This window comes from Anguilla rostrata, chromosome 8 (assembly GCF_018555375.3).
Source record: "Anguilla rostrata isolate EN2019 chromosome 8, ASM1855537v3, whole genome shotgun sequence".
Classification (NCBI taxonomy): Eukaryota; Metazoa; Chordata; class Actinopteri; order Anguilliformes; family Anguillidae; genus Anguilla; species Anguilla rostrata.
In genome coordinates this window covers 41,414,741-41,439,489 of record NC_057940.1, presented here as the reverse complement: position 1 = coordinate 41,439,489, position 24,749 = coordinate 41,414,741, and the positions used below count along the sequence as shown (strand labels likewise).

The window sequence follows — 24,749 nt, the reverse complement described above, 5'->3', positions numbered from 1 at the left end:
TTACAGATATGAAAATAATTAAATATGCAGTTTTTAGTTCAAAATCTTGTTTAAGTAACTCAATTGACAGTATATAATATCATAAATGATTGGTTATTAAACCTATAAACCTTATTCATAACTGTTCCGTGTGGGATAAGTTACAATGCTAAAGCTGTGCAGTCGCTGGTGATCAGGGCGTTTATTGCACCAATAAATTCTGCACTTTGTGTTTATTGTATTAAATGGTGAATATGAGGTTTAGATGCATTTTTGGATTTGAAACCTGTCCTTGCTTTTTCAACTATGCCCGCAAACCGATACTAAAACCTAAATTTCCCCTGAAATACGCTCATGCATTTATACTTAGACACAGTGACACTAAAGCCCCTCTTCAAGGCTTCCATCTCTGTCATATCCGGTGTTATTTATTTTGCTGATGGGATTCAGCTAAATGTGTGACTTTGCTGTAAAGAGAATGGATAAAACAAATGTATGTTTCTTCAGTGTATGTTTATTTCCATCCTGTCAAGTTAGCAGAGCCAAATATGTCAATGCAAACAACTGTATCAGTAATGTTGCTGAAGTCGATCAATGTGAATTTTCTAAATATATCAGTCACGGTCAATAACATGGCGAGTTACTGAAGTGATAGCTAACTACTAACTTACAACTTGAGGAATGAAGCGAAAGCATGTGGAGAAAAGTGAAAGAAGAAGAGGAAGGTTGATAGAACAATGAGTGGAGTCGGGTTTCTCTTTGAAAGTGCAGCGCGTGCGTTTTCTAGCCTTCGTTGCCCAAGCCGTTCCACAGCTCCCCAAGGCCTGCTTGTCTCCAAACAGACAGTTTCGGTTTTTAGTAACATGACACTGGCACCATTCAAGCCTTGAGCTTAACCTGATTCCGGGGTTCCTCAAGCTTAGCGTGGCGATTGCCTTTTGACTCACGGCGATCGTAAGAATGTTCACACTGACCTTTCAGGCACATCGCACCTGAAAAAAATGTCTTAAAAACCAGGTTGTCTTTTCCTGGTGAACTGGTATGCTATCATCGTGGATCGTATCTCTCTCGTATAAGGGTGTGTTGCCTTCATTTTTGACAGGAAATGGAATGTTTGCAATGTATTTTGTCTCCTGTTGAGCATTTGTTCTTATCTTTTCCTTTCAGTGGAATAACTCGGAAAGAGTGTACAGTTTTGTCGTGGAGCCATTTTGAAAATGACTGTATAACGCATGTGCATGTTGAACTTACTTTTGAAAGATGTATAGGTTAGTTTTCCACCGACCGCTGCATTGTGGGTAATTTGAGTAGAACGGCGGATCTTCCCCAGCATCGTCCCTCGTTTAGGTCAGGTGACCTGTGAGTGATTCTGTGTCTGTCCCCCCTCGCCTCGCAGGGTTGAATGAGAAGACCTGTCGCCGTGACAACGCCGCGCCGCCTCTACCATGCCGCCGCCCTCCGACATCGTCAAGGTGGCCATCGAGTGGCCGGGGGCCTTCCCCAAGCTCATGGAGATAGACCAGGTGAGGGGGGAGGGGGGAGGGGGAGGACTCTACTGCTGCATTGACTGGGAACTGGCTGTAACCAGAAGGTCAAAGTTCGAATGAGGAGTGGGCTTTTTCTGTTGTACCTTTCAGCAAGGGCTGTCAGTGCAGTAATTTGAATATTGTTTTCCAAATAATATTCAAAAAAATATATTTTAATATTCATTGCAAAATTTGTATAATTATTCCCCTGCCATAACAAGCATTTAGTGTTTTTAGCCACATTCTGTATGTCAAAAGGGGGTGCAAAATGAACATGAAGGCAAAGGAAGGTAACGTTCTGCTCTGTGTTTTTTACAGAAAGCATTGATGATAGTGACAGAACAGACAGTAGAGTTACCCCCAGAATGCTGGTTTACCCTTATTTGCTATAGGAAAACTGTCTGAGAATGTTATCATTTGGAACAACGACCTGAAGTAAACAAAAAGCTGGACTATCACATCATAACATTAAAAACATCGAGATCTTTTATTTTAACCCAACTAATTAAACCCTTGTTTTATGAGGAGCACAAGTTCCTGGGGAGCCACAGGCTTCATTCTGATGAAAAACAGTTATGTTTCCGCTTGGCAACCCGTATTGGCAAAGTCCTATTAGAGATTAGTTGCCAAAACCACAAAATGATTTGGTTAGAGGCGAGTTCTGTGCATTTGTTTTTTTTTAGTTACACTGTGCCCTACTGAGCAAAGAGCTATCGGGTATTTCTGCGCTAGGTGCGTAGCATGAAGAGCCTCCCACAGCCTGAGGTTCACCACCACAAGAGAGGATTCTGGTCAACTGGTGCTACTGCTTCCTTTCCATACATCATCATCTTTAGCTGTAGAGAATTAATCCGCTATGGCCATTTTCTTAAAATTCAAAGCCTGACACACCAGTGGGGAACAGGGATTATTCACAAGCAAGGAAGAACATTTTTGAACATATTTGAAAGGTCATTTTAACGTCATACATGTCTGACAGCCCTAATACTTAATCTGAGCTACTTCTGTAAATATCCGACAACATGAATGGATAATGTCACAAAAAAGAGATAATTAAAGTCACCCGGAAAAAGTGCGTCTACTTGGCAAATGAATTACATAATGTTATTACTGGATTTAAGTGGATGGGGAAGGATTTATTTGAACAAATTAAGTGATTGTACCGGAATCTGTCCTAGTGGACACACAATTGAAGGATTTAGGCTTCAGCACCGTACTTATTGATATGCATGTGGTTACATAAACCCTGTTCAGAAGAACAGACCTCTGCAGCGTGTGTCAGAATGACTCATTTGAGCATATGCCAAAAACAAACTCGATTCACTGAAAACATAAAATGGGTCAGAACAAATTTTTTCTTTTTTGTAAAACTAGTTATTTTTACAGACAGGCTGTTTTTATAACTGCTGTGCCTCTTGTGACCCACAAATCCAAAGAGTTTTTTTTTCTGAGTTTTTGAATAACTTAAAAAGGTAAGCATTAAAAACAGGGAGTTGAGTGCCTGTGGCATTGTCACCATGTTAAGCTGTTGGGTAGTTTTTTTTCTCTCTTCTCCTGTACTGGAGGGGGTAATGCGGCTTTGCGCAACTGTGGAGAAGAAAAACAGCCGCCTGCCCGTTTGTACGGCAACGCTTTGTCACTTCGGCTTCTGTGGCTTTTAGCAGAGTTTGGCGCGGTCAGAAACACCCGTGTCACCCTTTGCCACTGCTTAGTCACCTTCTCCCCACTCCCTCCTCTGTGTGGTCTTGCGATACGCAGAAGAGAGGGTCTCTGATGTCTTAACTGGCACGGCCCACACATGCCAGTAATGAATTGAAATGAATTGAGCGATTTCGCCCTGATCACATGACGTACACTGTAATGTCCCGGGGTCATGTGTCTCAGGCAGGCGTCTGGAGGGCCTTCTCATATGCAGTGGCTAACGTTACTTTCTTCTTCTCTCAGAAAAAGCCTCTTTCTGCCATTATAAAGGAGGTGTGCGAAGGGTAAGTCATTTGAAGTTCTACATTGTTTTTTGCTTGTCACCCTAATGTTGGTTAGTAATTTGTGGTTCGTATTTAAAGCTCCTGCTGTTGACGTTTACGTCAGCGTTTCAGCGCGTTTTCGTTGCTTATGATGCTGTTGTACGTGAACATGAATGACAGGAGTATGTCCTGAATGAGAAACTGGGATTTCAGCCTGCTTTCAGTCCAGCTTTAGCAGTGCCATCGCAGCAGCCGTTCCAGGACACTCTGGTCCAGATGAACGCATTACAGAACCTTTCACCAACACTTATGCAACATTCTCCGTGCATTTAGGTGGTCACTGGGGAACCATGAAAACTTTGCTCTTCAAAATGCCGATTCTACAAACTTCTACATCACAGAAAAGGTATTTATCACTGTCATGTCAAACCGACAGACCTTTTTTTCTGTTTTCTGTGAATCCATCTGTTTGCAGCATAAAGCAGAGAGATGAATGAATTTGCAGAATATTCTCTGTTATGTGTTCCATATTTTATGGTCCATCTCCCAGGTATGCTGGGGGTGGCAGTTTGTACAGCCAACAGGGCAATGTGCATTAGTGCATTCATAAGTGGAAACCTAATTTGCTCAAAGAAGCATAATTTGCTAAAAGAAATCTAAGATAACATTACGCTGCATATACTTTTTTAAATTTTATTTATTGATTTGGCTCTGTAATCCACAATTTTATATTAGTAATCAAACAATTTCAAACAAACATGTATTTTTTGTCATGTAGAAATTACAGCTCATTTTATACAGTTCCCATTTTAGGGTGTCATTATTCTTGGGACAAATGGATTCACAGCTGTTTTTGATTAGTCAGGTGTGTTCAGGTATTAGATCTAGGCTTTTGATTGCCTTTGGACTCTGTTATTGGCATCTGAAAGTCAAAATGAAAGTCAAAGCATGAAGAATCTGTAATGAGGCTGAGAAATAAGAAAAAAACAGTCAAGGACAGGCCAAAGCTTAGGCTAACCAAAACCTGTTTGGAACATCAGAAAGAAAGGGAGCACTGGTGAACTCAGAAATCAAAAACAGCCTTTGGGTGGGTTTGAGGCTCTGATTGGCTGGTTGGCTGTTTTGAAATCTGGCAATACTGACTGTAATGATTGTCAAATTTGATATGTTTCATTATCAGTGACAATGGTTTGTAATATATTAGCTGACACCCATTTACAGTACAAATGTACAGACTTAATAGCAGGGTTGACTCTGTGCTGACAAGCCATTATTTTCTGTCACTGAGACTTCTCCTCTCTTCTCTTCAGAATCGCAACGACATCAAAAATGGTTCCATTCTACGGTTGACCACATCTCCTGTAAGCGAGCTTCGCTTTGTGCTTTTAACATTACACTGTTATCTATAATGCTATAATTGCTATGCTAAATAATTAGGAAATAGCTGTTCTGGTGGAGATGGTAATGATAAATTGGTAATAGTAGCCACTGTAGGTTGTGGTCGCAGCTATAGTAATAGTAGATGACGAAGGAGCTGATATTGGGGGGGAAACTTTTTTTGTACTTGTAGATAAGTGTATAAATAATGTATCAGGTGATTTGAAATTGCCCATTATTCCGCTGCAGTATTTGCCCTCCCTGTCAGATGTGAAAGCCGAGAGCCGGGCTGAATAAAGGCGAACCCCGTGACAGTTTAATCTTCAGTATCAGGGGGGAGGGAGGGCGTGCCGGCTTCACTGAGGGCTATTAAAAGGGTGCCGCGGAATAATATTCCTTAATTAGCCTGGGAGACAGATGAGGCCTGCTTTGCAGCGGCCTCCTGCGTCCGCTTTTACGGGGCCGTCGGTAAAACCGCGCAGTTTATAAACCTCTCTGGACCGTTTGAGACGGCGTGTTTTTGCTGGAGGGGCGAGAATGGTGCGCAGACATTGCAGAAACCGCGGTTCCCCAGCGTGGTGCACCGGATATGCAGAAAAATCCCTCCCCGCGTAACTGCCTTTTTGCGGGGGGCCGTTGCCCCGGGTTACAGGCGCAGACGGCGCAGCAGCTGCACGAGCGGATCCAGTCGTCCAGCATGGACGCCAAGCTGGAGGCCCTCAAGGACCTGGCCAGCTCCTCCCGCGACGTGACCTTCGCCCAGGAGTTCATCAACCTGGACGGCCTCTCCCTGCTCACCCAGATGGTGGAGAGCGGAACGGAGTAAGTGCCGCCCCTTCCTGCCCCAACCCCGCCCGCCACGCAACGGGGGCACGCCCCTCATCCGGGCATTCAACCGTACCGCTTTGCCGTTTGTCCTGGACTCGCTAAGAAGTGAACAGCAACAGATTCGGTTTTTTGCTTGCTTACACCTGTTCTTGCTCTGATGAACAAAAAAATCTTGTGAGAAGTCTTTACAGTCAAGGACAAACTGCAACGCGTCTATCTAGTACTGGGGTAGGTAACCCGTGTCCTGGAGTGCTTGAGATGCTTTTGGTTTTTGTTCCGTCTCGGTTTGATCAGAAGAGCTTATTGGTTTACTCAGAACATGTATGGTGAAGCGTGGATAACCTCCAGCACATGGTCACCTGTGTTCATTTAGCCTAATAATTACTGATTATGTAGTAGGGTCAGTTTGGACGGAGCAAAAGCCAGCAGTATCTCTGGCCCTGCAGGGCCAGGTTAGCCTACCCCTGGTCTGTTAGTCGTCACACCACAGTAGAAAATCAACTTGAGCTAGTATAGCTTAACCACACTCTTATCCCTATGAGGAACACTCGGGTTCTGTTTGAGACACTTCATTTTACGCGTCTCACTCAGAAGATTTGTGTTAAGGAGATCGTATCGAAGCTGCGTTGTAGATGTAGGGCTGTTCAGGAAGACGAGGTGATGAGGTAATTCGGCCTCTGTAAAGACGTTTTTGGTTCGCTGGGTCTCCGCACTGCTCCCAGCCTGAGGCGAGTTCTGTCAGCAGGGCTCCGGTCGGCAGGGCGTTCGGTTGCGTTTAAAGCGCCACCTCTGGAGTCTCCGAGCGCGTCTCGGAAGGTCCGCTTAGTCTGAAGGTTGCCGGGCAGAAATCCTTCTGCCTGCACGTGCACAGCCTCCCCCCGTTCACACGGGATATAACGCCGTCCACATTTTCCCTGGACGGGTTTTTTTTATTGGGTAATATGGAACGCGTAAGAGGTTGACGAGATTCAGTGTCTTTGAAGACGATATTTGAGCCCGAAGCGCTGCTTTATCGCTTTTAATTCCGGAGGAAGAGCGGGTCCTAGCTTCCTGTCTCTTGGGCGGGTGTGACTCGCGCGAGGAGTAACCGAAGCTGACGTGGAAGGGCACGGGATCGGCTTCCTGGCATCTTCGTAATGAGATGAGCATTACAAATGGATATTGAGAATCGCCCCGCTGCTCCATTTGCAAAATCAGCCGTTTCCCTAGCTTATTCGACCACCCCCCCCCCATCCCACCCCCCACCCCCCCGTTAGCACGATTCATGTCGCGGCCTGTCAACCCTCAGTGTAGTGCAGCCACCGCCTCCCTCCTCCTCCTCCTCCTCCTCCTCCTCCTCGCACTCCTCCCCGAGCACAATTATGGGCTGAGCACATTTGCTTTGAATGTGCTCTGCGTAATCCTTGGCTGCGTCAAACGCCCTCATTCCGAGCGCATTGTTTACCTCATCCCGGTGCACAGGGACCCCGGGGCTGGAATATCATCCCCAGAGGTCTGAACGCCTGCCAGCTGCTTACCATAATGTCATTTCCGCAGGGTTCGCAGGACATAGAAAAAGACTGAACTAACGGGTTTCCATTGCTCCAGCGTACGAAAGTATGAAATACGAAGGTGGCCTGCGGTGAGGATCCTGCTGTAATTCAGCACCACCTAGTGGCGGTTACGCGGTGATGGAGTGGATTCGAACACATCCGGCCCGTAAACATAATCGTATAGTGCGGCGAGGTGTCAACTTGGCGGTTAAATGGCGTTTGGCTGCAGAGATGTGTTGACTGTTGAAGTTTTGCTTCCTCTTTGGTTTAATTGTGCCCTGCTGACAGGACCCTGAGCAGCAGGCAGTGACCCGGTGTAACTTGGTGCTTTCCTCCTCGTGCTGCGCGGTGTAAGAGAAAGCCGCTGGTTTAAAATAGAACTGCAGAAGGGTGGCCTGTAATTACACGTCATTGCGCCATTTCCACTGGCGACGTTCTGCGATGTATAGTCTGTAATCCCCGCTTGTGTGCAACGGTAAGGTCGCGGGTGACGCCACTTTGTTTTTCTTCTTTTTTCTCTGATGTATTTTCTTTTTAAAAAAAAAAAGTAATTCCGCTTGCTAGCTTTTTCCTGTCACCGCCCATGCCTGTCTCTCTCACTGTGACGCGAGTGCCCAGTCCGTTATTGCCTTCTGTCAAAGCAGGTTTTAATGATTTATGTTTGGTGTAATATTCTTGGAGTGTTTTTTTTTTTTCAATTTTATTTCATAAGGTAGGAAATGTTTGTTGGTAATAATTCCATCCCGGCAAGATGGAATTCTGGAATTTTCCAGAATGTCCTTCTCTTGCCGTGACGTTCCAAGTTATTCTAAGTATTATGTCTTTTGTATTATGCAGTTGGTGGTTGTTCACTCACTGAAGGTATGCAGGAAGAAGCAAACCGATTAAATGTCACTGGTGTGTGTGTGTTTGTGTGTGTGTGTGTGAGAGAGAGAGAGAGAGAGAGAGAGAGAGAGAGAAAGAAAAAGAAACAGAGGTAGACTTCCATGCCCAGCACCCAGTCTTCTGTGACATGAGCCCTTTGTTGGTTTGCTGTCTCCCTGACGTCAAAGTTTTTAAATCTTTGCAGACGGTATCAGAAACTTCAGAAGATAATGAAGCCATGGTAAGCCCCTCCCCCAGCCGGATAACCCCCCTGCCTATTAATGCTCTTAATCTACTGACTGAGTTTGCATGGTTCGGCTCTGGTTCTGGTGCTAGAAGAAAGGGAAATACCAGACACTGTTATCTTCACTTCATTTTCTCCCCGTTTAACAGATTGGTATCTCTGCTCTTTTTGCATGTGGTAATGGGCAAATTAATTCAAGTTGAAGCAAATTTACTCTTTATCTTTATCTAATCAAGGTGGTGGAAATTGTGGTTGTTTCACTCAAAGGGCACCTTGGGCTGTTTACTGAATAATTACCCACATTTTTTCCCCAACACCGTTGTCATTTAATATACACATCTAGCCTTGAATGCTATGCAAACCTTTCAAATAAAATTTAATTGTACGATTCACATTAGACAATATTTGTGTGCATTTAACAAACCCTAGGGTGGGACATACACACGATGAAGGAAGTAGACCTACCTTACAAATGGGGCAGATTTTGTATGTACAGTATGTCCCTAGATTTTATTTCATCATCAAATCGCTCTAGGTGCCTTTGAACATGGTGATGGTTGACACTGAGACTCACAGTATTGTTTGCATAATAATGGGAGACACATTATTAGTGTGGGCGGAGCTTGACTGTAGGATACTGTTGGCTCATGAGCACCATCTACCTCCATTGTGGTGCTGGTTGAGATGGTTATATGTTGGAAACTGCACCTTTAGTAGGAGTAGCATCTACAGGGTTTCTCTACAGGAGCTGATTCATGTACACATGGGCTCTGGTGAATGTGTTTACCATCATCTGTACCTTTTGTGGGAAGCATTGGTGTTTAAAGAATTCTAGAAATCTGTCTGGTTCACAGCCCTCCAATGCTACTATTGAGTATTTCACAGCTGAATTGTCCTGTCAATGTGTCAGGCACCTCATTGCAGTGTTGGAAATGAAAGTGGCTACTTTAATGTGCCATTACCTCTGCCTAGTCTTTGCTTGACTTGGCAGCTGGTGTTTGTGAGAGCGTGTTGAGTTAAGGTCTGATGTCATTTTAAGGGTGTTGTGTTGATGTTACCAGTAATATGGAGCTGAAGCGTAGTTCTTTCACATCACTTTCTCACAGTATGTCACACGTTGTACACAACCTGCAGGTGAGTTCAACAGGCAAATTATCTTAGCTTTTAAATATTTACATTTATTTTACAATGAGGCCAATGGGGGATGCAGTCTGCAATTTGATGTTGTAAATTACTATTAATTTTCCTCTGGTTTCTACAGTTCCCAAGAGCCCCTCTGTTCTGATAGTATTGTTTTTGAGATGAAGTATTCCTTATAGATCACATGACTGCCCACTGCCATGTGCAAAAAGCCTACTCACAATGAGCAGTAAAATGTTGACTAATGTTGCAAAGTAACACAACCCCCGATGCTGCATTTAACCTCTGTGCTACCTTCTGGGCCTATACGTGTGTGTCATAATTTAACGACAGTCCCAAAAAACTACACGTGGACCAAGAGAAAGGCATTAGACCTCAGAAGAGTTGTGTTTCTGTAGTTTCAGACAGACAGATCATCAAATGAAAAATTTGTTCTGTAAATACATTTTTTACTTAAATGGAGATGCACATGTGGAATTTTGCAAATATTTAGACTCATGACTGTTACATGTACGCAAAATATGTATAAAAAATTTGGATGAAAGCACTATATAAATGCAGTCCATTTACCATTTGGGGCGACATAGCTCAGGAGGTAAGACCGATTGTCTGGCAGTCGGAGGGTTGCCAGTTCAAACCCCGCCCTGGGTGTGTCGAAGTGTCCTTGAGCAAGACACCTAACCCCTAAACCCTAACTGCTCTGGCGAATGAGAGGCATCAATTGTAAAGCGCTTTGGATAAAGGCGCTATATAAATGCAGTCCAAATAATTTTGTATATCCTGTGTTGTTTTATTTCTGTAATGAACACAGTTTTATAAGTGTTTGTTTTAATTGCTGAATGTAATCCATGCTCTGGTTATTGCCTTAAAGAGACTTATGTTTTTGCTTTACTAATTTCCTTTATTTTCCTAATTACTTTTTCTTCATTCTAATCATTGGTTGATTAGTGATTGTGATAAACATACATGTTGGAATGTATAAAAGAGGTGATTGAAAGAGGAAAAGAGGATTGCAGAATTACTTAAGGCGGTATTTAATTTCATCTCATTTTCTTCAGTAATTTACTTCTCAATATCTTTATTAAACTGAAGCTAAATATAATTCTTAAATGGTCCATTTTTTTCAGTTCAAAATGAATGATCAGTGGACTTAGTTCAGACATTCAGAAATGTGTAATTCATGGTACACAATTAGATAGACATTCTGTTAATTATATTTTTATAGAATTATATGTGAGCTTGATTGATCTCACAGGCTTTTTACCATGACTGTTACTGTATCTACCAGCTGCCATTGAAAATGTTCAACCTGAGAATAATTTAATATTTAATAGAAATGGTGTTATCTACAGAAGTAACAGAAACAGACAAACTAAAATATTTGGTGAGCAGATACTTGATCGGAAGCTATTTGGATTTCACTAGGAGACAGTTGTTTACAGAGAGCTCAGACTGCATTCAGTACATGCCATTTTGGCCTCTATAATACAACGAAGGACTTATTATTAAAGCAGCAGTTTTGTATAGTATGGGATTCTTTTAAAATTATTAACAATATACACTGATGGTTTTTTTTTTTTACAGAAATCCCAGTGACATCTGGAGATGTAGACTCATATCAGTGAAAACTATATGCATTTGCGTACATAAATACATTTGTGCATAGATATATGCTTGTGTGTGTAAATCACGGAGAACAGACATCGAAACTGCTTTAATTCAAGCTCCAGGTGTAATTACATGGTTCAGTTGATTTTTGCACTTTATCTCTTCAAAGTCTTCTGGGACGTCTGTAAAAAAAAAAGAAAAAGAAATAAAAAGTATCCGTCTAAAAAATAATTGCCTTGTGAAGTTTCACTTCTTATCCAGAGGCACTGAAGATTTCCTGTAGATTTTAATTTAATGTCATAATGTGTAATGGAGTGTCACTTATCCTCTAATTAGATTAATCTCCATTTCATTCTGTCGCTGTACCCTCCGGGTATTTTAGAGATACAAGGAAAAGGTGATAACTGGCGTTCGCTTTGATAGCCGCTGTGTTATTGAAATACTTACTGAATGCGATATTGGCAGCGCAGGTTATTTGCAGGACTAACTCTGCTTAATAGACCCGAGTCCATCGCAAGTCGCCTGTGTGCTAACGTCCCGGTAACCATGCATGGGAGCGGCGTCCGAGCTTCCCCGCTGTGCTGTCTCTCCCGCGCTGCCTCCCTCTGGCGCCCCCTGTTGTTCTCAGACGCCCCGTCCGCGCCTCTGGCTGCAGCTCCGCCCCCTGTCCGCCCGAGCCGCCCTCCCTCGCTCCCGCTCCCGCCTAATCGCTTGGCTACGCTACGCTGGCTAACAGAGATGACGCTATTTGGTTTTTGTCTGATTTCTCGCAGCTTCGGGGATTTGTTGTCGTTCACGCTGACCGCGTTCGTGGAGCTCATGGACCACGGCATCGTCTCCTGGGACACGTTCTCCATGGCCTTTATCAAGAAGGTACGGGCCTGCGCGGGGGAAGACGCGGCTCTCTGCAACTTCACGCGTTTGACGCCGTGAAAACGCGGCGGGAAGCGTAGCAACCCAGGCAGTTCTGTCCATTGCAGCATTCCTGACTGTCCTTGCCTGATATTTTCCATCTGACAGAGTTTCAGTTTTTTCTTTTTGTGTACACACACACACACACGCACACACACAGGCACACACAATTCATTTAATTTCTTCAATTGCAGATCGCGAGCTATGTGAACAAACCTGCGATGGACACAGCTGTGCTGCAGAGGTCTCTGGCTATTCTGGAATCCATGGTGTTGAACAGCCAGGATCTCTACCAGAAGGTGGCGCAAGAGATCACAATTGGCCAACTTATACCGCATCTCCAAGGGTGAGGAGGAAATAGCACATTTATACAGCAGCTGCCTCCTGCTATGACTGAAGATCACAACCAGTGTGAGGACAGACTTCAGACAAGACTTAAAAAATAATCATAAATAAATAAAGGGCTCTTCATTTCACGATGCCTGCAGTAATTAGAGTATTAGTATAAAAAGCATATCAGCTGGGACTTTGAATGAGGTTCTTCAGATGTTGAAGGGATAATACTTCATTGTGAGTTCAGTTGTCAGTTGGCGCGTGGTGGGCCGTTGTCCTGAAGCTGCCGTTGTCTCTGAATGACAGGACCGATCAGGACATTCAGACGTACACCATCGCCGTCATTAACGCTCTGTTCCTGAAGGCCCCCGAGGAGAAGAGACAGGTAAACCCCCCCCCCCCCCGCTCCCCGCCGCCGCTAGCCGCGCGGGCCGTGCCGCGAACCGGGTGATTAATCCGGGACGAGGCGGGCCGACCCCGCGACCTCTAAACGGGCCGAACCCGCCGAACCCGAGCCGTTAGCGGTCCGCGGCTGCCTCTTCGCGCGCCCGCCTCCCTCCCGGCGTCTCCGGTCTCCTCGCTCGCTCTCCTGGAACACGCGCGTCCGCGTGGGTGCGGGGGAAGGGAGCGTTTTTCAGCCTTTTGCCAGCTCCCTCGCTCTCTAACTGCGTGCTCTTAGCTTGTTTTAAAAAAACAGCCACCTAATTACTTTCATGGGCTTATTTAAATATCAGACTGTGGTCGGTGAACAGTCACAGTAAGGTAGCAGAGCACAAATGACTTTACATCGACTGTCTGAGTAGGTTATCCTCTCGAGCACAGGTGTCAAACTCCAGTCCTGGAGGGTGGCAGTGTCGGCTGGTTTTTGGGGTGTTCTCGGCACGTGTGTGTCATTAAAGCCATTGATTGGCCAAGGAATCCACACAGCTTGTTCTCAAGGCCTTAATTGACAGCTGATTGAGAGGAAACCACAAAAGCACGTGTAGAATGCTGTCCCCCTTGGGATTGAGTTTGACTCCCCTGCTCTGGAGGAAACTAAGCGCTGCACTTCAGAAACGCTCTGCGTTCCGGTAATTCAGTCCGCTCCTGATGTATAGGGATGCGGCGAAGAGCAGTCTTCCTCGTGCTGTCTGATTGACTGTAACCCTGTGAAAGTGTTGACTCATGCTAAGAGAGCGGTTGAGTCATCACTGCTTTAATCCCACTCGCCCAATGGCCTCGTCCCGACGCATCAGTCATTGTCCTCCCTGGGTCTGGATGCTTCAGATATGAAAGCCTCTTCTGACAAATCTGCTTTTAAGTCCTCAAATAAGAGGCTGAAATTGAACCAGCACCAAATCCCAAATGATGCAGTTCTCATGGAAAAAACAAAAAGGTCAGCAATTTTTGTAGCTTTATGCAACTTCCCATTCAAACTTTAACTTGAACGAGTGGCAAAAGCTATAAATTACTTTTTTTTAAAATGGGACAAAACATGGGAAACATTTTGCATATTTATGTATATTTCATTGAAGTGAATCTGGCTAATTGCAGAACCTCACTCTAGGGCACAGTGGCCCCTGTAGCCACTCTAGGGCTCAGTGGCCCCTGTACCCACTCTAGGGCTCAGTGGCCCCTGTACCCACTCTAGGGCTCAGTGGCCCCTGTAGCCACTCTAGGGCTCAGTGGCCCCTGTACCTCACTCTGGGGCACAGTGGCCCCTGTACCTCACTCTGGGGCACAGTGGCCCCTGTAGCCAATCTAGGGCTCAGTGGCCCCTGTACCCCACTCTAGGGCACAGTGGCCCCTGTACCTCACTCTGGGGCACAGTGGCCCCTGTAGCCACTCTAGGACACAGTGGCCCCTGTACCTCACTCTAGGGCTCAGTGGCCCCTGTAGCCACTCTAGGACACAGTGGCCCCTGTAGCCACTCTAGGGCTCAGTGGCCCCTGTAGCCACTCTAGGACACAGTGGCCCCTGTAGCTGCTCTAGGGCTCAGTGGCCCCTGTAGCCACTCTAGGACACAGTGGCCCCTGTAGCCGCTCTACACCACACTGCTGCCCGTTGAGAAACTGCGCCAGGATCGCGGGCCTGTGCGTGGGGCGGAGCCGCCGCCCACTGAGGGCTGAGTAATCCGTTTCTCTGATGGGGCTGTCAGCCTCCTCGCTCTACTGATGAGGGCTATAAAGTCGCTCAGCCAAGCGCTTCCGCTCGTGTATTTCTCTCATCCGTGATGACGTCACAGCGGCCCCCTCCCGGCAGTCCGGAAAGCTCTGGAGGCCTGACGCTTCGTGTGGAGGAGTAAATGATGAGCGGTTTCATGGCACTCAGTCAAACCAAGGGCTGATCACTCTGAGATCCCATTGGCCAGCGGGTCCCCTGCAACATTTGCTTACTAATACAGTACAACTATACTATAATAATCAACATTAACAGGACTTTACAGTATATTACATAATTACACTAGATTGTAATTATAAAGTAGCATTTGCATGAGTTACATCACACTGCAATTACTTTTACCGTCAGTTAAAAGTATTACAAGGGTACAAATACATTTAAATTGGCAGTACATTTACATTTATTACATCACACAATTAAAATGCAAAATGGGAAAATGAGGCATGAATTCCGTTCATTTTATTCTACAGAGGCTAGAAGCCCCTACAGGAGACACCATTCCCCAGCTTTTAGGTTTAAGGCAATTTTAAGTACTGAAACTTTAAGCATTGATTTAAGTATCGATGGATGCTCCCAATGTGAAATCCATATTCTGCACCCATTATTGCGTAATATGACCGCATCAGAGATATGTATGGTTTCTGTACATTAAATTTATGTAAACATTGTTTGCTCTTATAATTTATCAGGCTAGTAAATTTTTTTGTTTATTGCAGTACTGCTGTTATCCATTTGAGGAACAGACCTCCCTTTGTGCCTCAGCTCTGTGGCAGTGGTGCAGCGCAGTGCTGATGTAACAGACTTTCCCTTGCGCTAGCCTCCGTAGAAGCGCGTCAGCGGGAATGGTGCTGGTGCCCTCTAAAGATCTGCTGCTTTTTACCGCGCTCCGCGCCGCTCTTGTTCCGCCGGTGTTCGGGCCGGGAGGAACGCTACTAACGGTGGGCTTCTCCTCACTCTCTCCCCCCCGCTGCACTGTGCGGTAGCCGGGCCAGAACCGCGTGAGCATCCTCGATTGGCCCCTGACAGTAAGTGGCCGGGCGGCGCGGGGCCCTCCTCCTGTAGAACGCCATGAGTCTGCAGAACTGCGCCGTGTCTGTGCGTGTCTGAGAGAGCTGCGTTATCACCGTTATGATTTCCCTCTGTGGATGCGTCCCCGCCCCTTTCCCTAACCCCCCCCCCTCCCCCCGATTGAGTTGTGTTGCTGTATCGTACCGTAGAGTCTTGAGAATGGAAGGCTCGCCCCGCTACTGTCTGCGGTCACGCCCGTGGTGCTCGTGAGCGCATGCCTGTGCGTGCGTGCTTGAGCGTGTGCGATTGAGCGTGTGTGCATGCGTACGCTTTTGTGCGAGTGCGTACTTTTGAGTTCCTGAGCTGGTTACACAGATCGGTTTGTGTCTGTCTGTCTGTGTGTCTGTCTGTAGGAGATGGCCCACATCCTGGCTCAGAAGGAGCTGCGGTCCATCATCCTCAGCGTGAGTACGAGCCCGAAACTAGCGCACGCCCCCGTCACTCTCAAACACCTCCCGGGAACACGACCGATCGCTGCAGGGTATTAACATGATCCACGAGATCTAGCAGATCTAGCCTGATCAGGGCGGAGAGATCTATGAATGAGAGAGAGGGAGAAAGAGAGAGACAGAGACTAAGAGAGTGAGAGAGAGAGAGAGAGCCCTCACATTATTCGTTTTTATGTGATGTTTATGCCACCAGCCAAGGACGCCTGAGGTTTTCATAACACTATTTATTGCCTTATTCTTAGCAAGCATTGAAAGTTATCAAAACATGCACTTTAACAATGTAAAAAAGAGGTTATACTCTGCTAGATTTGCAGCTGTCTATGGTGAGTTTTGAGGATAAACAGCATGGATCCCAAGAAATGACTTTTGTACATGGCAGTATGTGCTTTTTAGCACACTTAATTCCCATTACTGATTGACATGTCAAGCAATATAGCATAACAGTTCTTTGTTCCGTGTAGTTGCCATATGCAGGACGGTTGTCAAATGATACGTATTGAAAGAAAATGATTTAGGGATAAGGACTACAAGCAGGAAAACCTGGCTGGTCTTGAATTACATGGTGGAACTGCTGTCGGGGGGGAATGACAGCCAGAAATAGAAGCCTGATGTTCAGTGGTTTGGTAGATATTATGGGTGCAGGCTTCCAAACCGAAATACGAAGCAACTGTGCTTTCGCCTGGTTATGATTCAGTACCGCCTCATGAGCTGGATGCCTTCGCTGAGTATTGCCCACAGCCATAGAGCAGCTGCTTGAAAAAACGGATATACAGTCTCTCTCTTTATCCTCCATGTTCATACTAAATTACATCCAGCTTGAGTATTTTTACTACAGTGCGTGTGGTAGCCTGGATTTCATTTCAGATTTGTTCCTTTGCCAGATGGATCATTCAGAAATGCAATTATTCAAAGCTAATTCAAAGATATGCGCACTTACTAATATCACAACCAAGCAGGGTTATTCTAAGTAACGCACCGATACTATATTTCGGGAGTTTTTGAGAGGCATTTGGCACCATTGCCCTAGTCTTACTCAAACGCTATCTGTGGAAACTGCCTGTCGTTTGGGCACTGTGGGTTATTTCTTAGCAAACTGCATTGGAGGTGGTAATAGAGTTCCGAGTGCGATGAGATTTTCAGTAAGGATTGCGCGCTGCGGTGCATCGAACTGTAAAACGAGCCAATCGGGTTCTCCCCTGCAGAACGTCATCCGGAGCACCAGGGCCATTAACGATGAGATGGCCCATCAGCTGTACGTGCTGCAGGTGTTGACCTTTAACCTGCTGGAGGACCGCATGATGACCAAGATGGACCCCCAGGATCAGGTACTGTGCTGTTCGGGCCGGTTGTTCACCACTCCCACCAGTAGGGGGAGAGGAGGCCATCCGGCCACTTCCTGTTTGTCTGTCTGTGAGCACAGTGACTAGATGGATAGATTTGCCTGAGGCATAGGGATAACTGGGGAAAGGACGAGGAGCATTTTATTGTAATTTACTGCTGTTGCTAAGGGAACTGTGCTTTTGTGTTCTAATTTCATGTTTGAGATCTTGATTGATTGGTACCGCTTTATAAAATTGTGAGTAATATCATATACTAAAATAACGTAATTATATGATTTTATTCCTTACTTCAATGCATATTGCTTTTATAGCGGGAAGTTACGGTGCGACCCACTCAAAATAGTCTTAACGTATAACCCGTTTGAACGATGCCCGCTAAAAAGAAATGTGCGTAAAGCATTTAACTTAAGCATTTCTCATCAAGCCGTCTGTGTCCAACGAGGCCCCAGGACTGTAGAATCATCAGTGCTCAGAGAAATATGCAGTTGACCCATGTCATTTTTTCCCCAAAAAAAAAAAAAAAATCGACTATTGCCAATCTTTTCCGCCCCTCCCTATCCCCAGGCCCAGAGGGACATCATATTCGAACTGCGCAGGATCGCGTTTGACGTCGAATGCGAACCAAACAACAGCGGCAGCATGGAGAAGAGAAAGTCCATGTACACCAGGGACTACAAAAAGCTTGGATTCATAGTGAGCCACTGTTTTATTTTTATTATTTGTTTCTTGGGTCGTATTGCATGTGGTTATGGGGCTGGGTTCTGTAGCATGTTCTGGAGTAAACTCAAATGCTGTCTACGGTAGGCTCTTGGGTAAAGTTCTGGAGGAGGCTTTCTGCAGAAGTGCTGCATGGCGTGTGATAAAACCGCCTGTGCAGACAGCCTGGGCTCCGGTGATGGGATCTTCTCTGAGTTGACTAGAGGGCAGCAGAGCACTGGTCTCGCTTACGCAGGGATGCAATCTACTTCAGGTTTGCAGAGCAAATTTGTCATAGAATAGCAAGCAATTCTATGGAAACGGTGTTGCATGTTTCAAAATTCCATGTAAAGTCATTTGTCCATCACTCAAACTGCCAGTAACAGTTTCAACAACCTGCTTAATACTGAATGTGCAGTTACTGTATTGTACTGTGCAGGTTAATTTAATGAAGGGAAATTATTTTCTGTTTCTAATATTTTTTTATTTTGCCTTTGTTATTTTTGCAACTGAGTGTGTCAGCAATAATTTTCTAATTCATTAATGAGTAGGGATTTAATCTGCTATTTCAAATGATGCATTTGAAATTACTAATTTTCAAACTCATAATTTAGACATATTTTTGTTTTGTTGGTCATTCCTACAGTTTGACAAGTTGTGAACTTTGTAACATATTTATTTGGGAACTGAGTGTTATTGCTATCTCAGGCCTGTAACATTGTAAATGCATTTGCATTTTAGCACAGTGCATTAAATATTTGAGCCTTACAGACGAAGTTTATCCTGCCTTGCTGCTTATCAAGGTGTCCATTTCTCTCTAGACCACTGCATTGCATTATTTTCACCAACATGCAAGAATAAGCAATCAATTATCAACCTGCAATTCACAATTTAGAATTTAAAAAATCAAAAATCACAGGACAGACGGCATGTCAGCTAATCTAATTCAAGTTTTGATTACATTTAAACTCCACAAGGTCCTTGGAAGGAAATTCCACCATTTTTCCTTATTGCTAGTGACATACTGTATCTTACAATACGGAGACAAATTGCCGAAGGACACACTACAGAAGCTGTGCTTGCTTCATAACCAGTAACTGAGGAGGATTTCTGTCTGGGCAAGGGTCAGGGTGTTAAGGTTACTTATAATGTTCCCAGAAGGTTTGTTTGTGGGTTTTATTTTTTTATATATATACAAGTACTTAATCTGTCCCTGTCCACTAGCCTCAGTGTGAAGCCTTTTTGTAGCTCTGTTTGCATTTATGGTCTTTCTTTATGGTAAATAAAATACACCAGAAGACCAGGAATGTTGGTTATGAGGTTGTGTAAATGTAATGTATTCACAATTAAATGTGGTATTGGGGCTCGCAAAAGCATAAATGCATACAGACATGAACTCTCACACGATAAGGCATTTCTATTTTGGTTTCCATACGAGTGCAATCATCCTAAATTAACATATAACGGTTTCATACTGGGTTTATTGTATTCTAGGGGCCGTATTATTAGAAATGCCAGTGGGATTATCCTTTTATCTGTGTCCAATCATTAGCTTGCTATTATGAAACTGGAGTTGTATGAATTGGAAAATATATCTCTTTTTCATCTTCTACTATGAATTTTCATTACTGGAGCACATTTGAAAGAATATTAAACTTTCTGAATCGGCCGTGGAAGCAAAACATTGTCTGCTATCCAGAAACGAGGTTGCTAAATCCAGACATTACGATTCGCCAGCGTGGATATACGCTTCTGGCACGAGAACGCTAGCGCGGCAAGTTTGCGGTAAAGCTTTTTGTGGCATTGTTTAGCGTCAGAAGCAGTCGTTTCTGGTAATGGTGCCGCTGGAGCGCACAGCATGGAGTCCAGACGAGTGAGAATGGGAGTGAAGCAGACTCCTGCAGAATGCGGGTACAGCAGGGCGTCCGCCGTGGGCGTCCGCTTTGATAAAACAAGGAGCATAATCTCTCGCAAACATCACACTTGCGCAGCTCCGCGGCTGTCTCTCCTTTGCCGAGCAGCCCCCCTTTTAGTTAAGCACGCAGAAAGCGCGCTCGAGTCTCACGGTTCCTTGCTGTCGAAGTACAAAAAAATATATATTTTTTTTTCTTCTTTATTTTTTTCCGGTTTCGTCCGTCAGATCGGTTGAATTAGACAGGGTGTTTATTTATCGTTCGGGTGTTTATTCAGGAGACGGAGGCCACTGAAGATTTGCACGTGATGCTCGTCGAAGAGAAGGAGCGTCGCTCGGCGTCCGTATCTGTTGAATCCACCGCGCAGGAGAGCCACGAGGCTAATTTACTGTAGAGCCAGCCCAGCAGCTCTGCGGGTTCACAGAGCTCAATATAACACCGAGTCTTTCTGCACATTCGAACCGTGCCGCAGGTGCATCCCCGGAAATAAAAAATGCAACAGCCTTGTAACTCATCACCGTTCTCATCACTTTATTTGCACATAAACGGCAATATTTTTTTTTGTTCTACGAGGGAGATCGTTGTGTTTTGTAACATTGCGTTTCGGTGCGTGCAAATACATTTATCTCGGACGGCATTTATATTGCGTTATCTTGACATTCGTTTTCATCACGTTAGTGTTGCTGGGGGTTTCTGTACCTCGGTGTTTCTGGTCTCCTGAGTGGCTTGTCACGGTAAAACCATGCGGTTATTTCTCCCGAAGTGTTGATCTCGCCCCTGCTTGGCGCTCTGGGCCGTGTCACAGAAACGCCGCTTCGAATTATCCACTCTGGCGTTTCCTGTGAACTGCGAGCCGCTTCCTGACGTTTCCAGGGGGGCAGTTTGTCTTTTCGGCGAGACCCCCTGTTTCCCGGTCTCCCCCCCCTGAGATCCAGCCCTTCCTCATTACGACGGCGGCTGTCGTGACGCGTGGGGGGTGCGGGGGGGGGGGGGAAGAAGAACGTGACCGCGGGGCTGGAGGACGAAACCCCAGGTGGAGCTCCCCTGTTGCCCCCTTGAGACGAGGCGCCTGAATTATGGTTTTTACGGCGAACATCCGTCTGCGTAATTAGGCTACACAGACAACTTGACCTCTGGTTTTCATCCATTACCAGGTAATGAAGTCTGCTAAGCATATAAATAATGTAAGGCAACATGCGATTCCTGTGTCACGTGATAATGTTTCCAGCCCACATACTGTTTTCCATATTATTAGACCTCTATAATGGGGGTCTCTGAACAGCAGATCTCACAGTGTCATAACAGGGGAATGCTGTAAATACTGAATTCTCTGAAGAAGACAGATAGGCTGAAGACATTCTTATTTATTTCTTTTTCTTCCTCCTGTGCCCGGCGGGTGTTGTGAGAATGCGGGAAAGTTCTCAGCGCTCTCTGTCTTCTTTTCCCCCCTCTCTCTCTGGAGGTGCTGGACGGGTGGAGATTGTGGAGGCCGTGTGGAAATTAGCCTTCCGTTTCCCCCTCTCCTCGAGTCCTCCGGGCTCCTGGCCGCACAGCCCCTGACTTTGATAAGCTGTCTGGGGCGATCCCGTTTTTTTTATTTTTCTCCCTCTCTGCGGGACGGGGGGCTGAGGCGAATCTGTCGGCGGAGACGGTCCGCTCCCCAGCCCTCCGCCGCTGTCCCTAATCAGCCGTGCGTCCCGTCCCGTTACCCCCCGCCGTCCGCGCCGGGGCCCGTCGGGTCGGGTCCCCGGTGGTGGGACCCCTGCCAGGTTTTAAATGGCGGCAGGCTGCTGCGTGCTGGAGAGATGTGACGGGACGCGTCTGTCTACGAATCCAGTTACATATCACAGCCAGTTCAGTGAAAACTGGGCAGCCAATATTTGCTTCGTTCAACATCCTCTGATACACAATATGTGGGCCCAATATCTTCAATCTGATGACACAAGGGATTGGAATTGTATTCTGTTGTGTTTACGGCTTATGCTCTGTCGCTGTGGTACCTAAATTGCATACAGCACTCGCTTATGGCTGTTATTTCTGTGAACAGCAGCGATGGGTATTTTTTCACATTTATCTTTTAGCGTCCTGTAAATTGCCCCAAATTATGGCCCTGATGCTAGTCTGGCACTACTACTAATACTGCTACAGCACATACACTCCTCCTGCCCCTCCTCTACCTCTTCCAAATTTACTATTGCTGCCGCAGATTTCTGCTTAAATCACCTGCGTTTGCCGAGTAAATAGTGAAGTGTTCTGTAAAGAGAGAAAAGGGCCTGAAGTGCGGTTCGGTGAGCATTTGCTCTGTGGGCCTTCCATCGTTCTGCCCGAGGTCCTGCAGACTGGGGATTTCTGGGTAATAACACACTGTGGAAGTGATGTATGTAGCATTGTTCGGTTCAGTACCTCTGGCGTGGTGGAGTTGTCTTTGGCTTTTAAATCAGGGCCACTGGAGGGGTTTGGTGTTCCATATCAACCTAAAGCAACTATGTCAGGGGTGTCCAGTCTTATCAGAAAAGGGCCGGTGTGGGTGCAGGTTTTGAGACCTGATTCAACTAATTAACTAATCATGGCCTTTAATCAAGACCTCGATAAGTAGAATCAGGTGTCATAGTTCTGGGCCAAAACAAAAACCAGCACCCACACCGACCCTTTTCGGATAAGATTGGACACCCCGTATAACTACGTATACACGATTCGAATGAACGAAATACCTGCGATTCAGTGGACGAAGTGCGGGTGTGTGGGTGTTTTTATTTTGGGGGGGGGGGGGGTTTCAGTCCCATACGGTGGAATGAGTTTTGTCTGGATAAATTTACTCCTGGCCTCGAGCAGCTCTACGCACCGCGCGAGCGCGTCGGCGGTCGGGCTCGGCCCTCCCCCGCGGAGTTGGCGGCTCTGACGCGCTTTATAAGGCATTAAAAGTGAACGGCGGTCGGACAGATGGGGGAGGAACAGAGCGCGCTTCTTTACGATCAGATTAAGAGATCAGAACAGAAGCGCTGCTGCACAGCGGTTTTGGCGGAATGAGCGGGGGGGGAGGGGTAATGGATCCGCAAATACGATTAAATGGTTTTTAGGCTCGAGTCCCAGTTCAGCCGCTGCTGTTCCAGCCTCGGTAATAACAATGTTATTTAAGCAAAATATCCCGACATAAAATACATGCAATATTTGCTGTGGATAGCACTGACTGCTAAGGCTAATGTGCAGTGTATCTGAACATGCTATAGTCTGGAGAGTTCTGCTAAAGAAATGACCTGTCATCGAATCCTGACTGTAGACAGCTGCCCTGCAGGGCTGTGGGTGATTTGTACGTTCAGATCAGGGCAGCTGCAATGCTTCCTACCTTCTGTGTGTGGAATACTGACTCGTTCTCGCCCATCCGTCTCTTTCCCAGAACCACGTCAACCCTGCGGTGGACTTCACGCAGATACCGCCGGGGATGCTGGCCCTGGACAACATGCTCTACTTCGCCAAGCACCACCAGGACGCCTACATCCGGGTGAGCGTGCAGGGACCGGAACCTTCCAGAACCTTCCTCTGACTCACACTTCCCTGTCACAAGTCCTCCCTCTAGCTTTTATGGTTTTGGGGTCTGCTGTGTTTTAATTTGAAGCAATAATTTTTATTTTAATTTATGATGCTTTCAGCATTTGCATTTATGACCAGCTTATATCCATTTACACTTCTGTCCAAAAATTTCACAGCAAGCGTGACTATGAATTATTGTGAAAATTCAATGCAGTAAATTGGGACTTTTCCGTTGTGTGGCAAGTGTGCACTTGAAAATACTGAAGAAGAATAAATGACTGGCTTTCAAGAGTAATTGTTTCTATTTGGACTAAGTAGTAACATTAATAAGATTAGCTACCGCTACCATTGTTTTAAATAGAAGTTTTTCTATCATTTGTTCTGGCCAAATTGCTGCCCTGACTGATAGTGACAACAGCTGAAATTAGCGTTGCATATTATACATGCTTTTTACAATGGCAAGCCTTCATTTTCAGGAATTAGTCCTACTAAAAAATGTTTTTAAAATATCCTTGTAAATTCGGGCACAATACATGCACACCTCCTACAGTACCGGTATGATATACACTATATGACCAAAATTATCTGGACTCCCCGCGGTCTGGGGCTGTTTTCCATGGTTTGGGCTAGGCCTTTTGTTCCAGTGAAGGCAAATCATAAAGCTACAGCACACAATCACATTCTAGATGATTCAGTTTGGGGATGGTCCTTTCCTGTTAAAGCATGACAATTCCCCTTGGCGCACAGCGTGGTCCATAAAGAAATGATTTTGCTGATAACGCTGTGGAAGAACTTGACTGGCCTGCACAGAGCCCTGACCTCAACCCCATCCAACACCTTTTGGGATCAGTTGGAAAGCCAAATGCAAGCTAGGCCTAATCGCCTAATCAGTGCCCACCTAAATAATACTCACACTAAAGAAGCCTTGCCGTTCTGTTATACCAGCAAAGGGTGGACCAACTGCATATTAATGCCCATAATTTTGGATGAGATGTTTGATGGCAGGTGTCCACTTACTTTTGGCCAAGTAATGTCTTAAATTCCGTAGTGTCGCAAGTTGCAATCTTCCGTTGGACCAAACTGTTATATGAATGCAAAAGCGAAATCTTCTCAGCTCACGCTTTCAAAGCGACACAGTGTTTGTTTGAATTTGGCAAGAACACAATGAGACTTTAAGCAGAATCTCAATGAGCTCCTTGCCTGTAGCCCAGAGGTTCTGATATTTCTTGCGTAAGTCGCAAGTGTTGGCATGGTGCCCTCCAAACCAGGCTGGCACTGCCATACAGTG

General features: G+C 45.5%; 1 protein-coding gene across 7 annotated transcripts in view; it reads left to right on the top strand.

Moving 5' to 3' along the window:
- Nucleotides 1-24,749, top strand: part of elmo1 (engulfment and cell motility 1 (ced-12 homolog, C. elegans)) — a 117,021-nt gene that overhangs the window by 28,312 nt on the left and 63,960 nt on the right. For 4 of the 7 annotated variants that reach the window (XM_064348295.1, XM_064348296.1, XM_064348297.1 and 1 more), the window contains exons 2-15: nucleotides 1,376-1,502; nucleotides 3,450-3,490; nucleotides 3,803-3,875; nucleotides 4,780-4,830; nucleotides 5,499-5,668; nucleotides 8,276-8,311; nucleotides 11,836-11,935; nucleotides 12,169-12,320; nucleotides 12,614-12,692; nucleotides 15,451-15,492; nucleotides 15,889-15,939; nucleotides 17,187-17,309; nucleotides 17,889-18,017; nucleotides 23,328-23,432. In XM_064348295.1, coding sequence (XP_064204365.1) covers nucleotides 1,425-1,502; nucleotides 3,450-3,490; nucleotides 3,803-3,875; nucleotides 4,780-4,830; nucleotides 5,499-5,668; nucleotides 8,276-8,311; nucleotides 11,836-11,935; nucleotides 12,169-12,320; nucleotides 12,614-12,692; nucleotides 15,451-15,492; nucleotides 15,889-15,939; nucleotides 17,187-17,309; nucleotides 17,889-18,017; nucleotides 23,328-23,432 — 1,230 coding nt within the window. In that variant the 5' untranslated portion in view covers nucleotides 1,376-1,424. The remainder of the gene's footprint in view (nucleotides 1-1,375; nucleotides 1,503-3,449; nucleotides 3,491-3,802; nucleotides 3,876-4,779; nucleotides 4,831-5,498; nucleotides 5,669-8,275; nucleotides 8,312-11,835; nucleotides 11,936-12,168; nucleotides 12,321-12,613; nucleotides 12,693-15,450; nucleotides 15,493-15,888; nucleotides 15,940-17,186; nucleotides 17,310-17,888; nucleotides 18,018-23,327; nucleotides 23,433-24,749) is intronic. The other 3 variants (XM_064348299.1, XM_064348300.1, XM_064348301.1) reach the window with 3 other exon arrangements.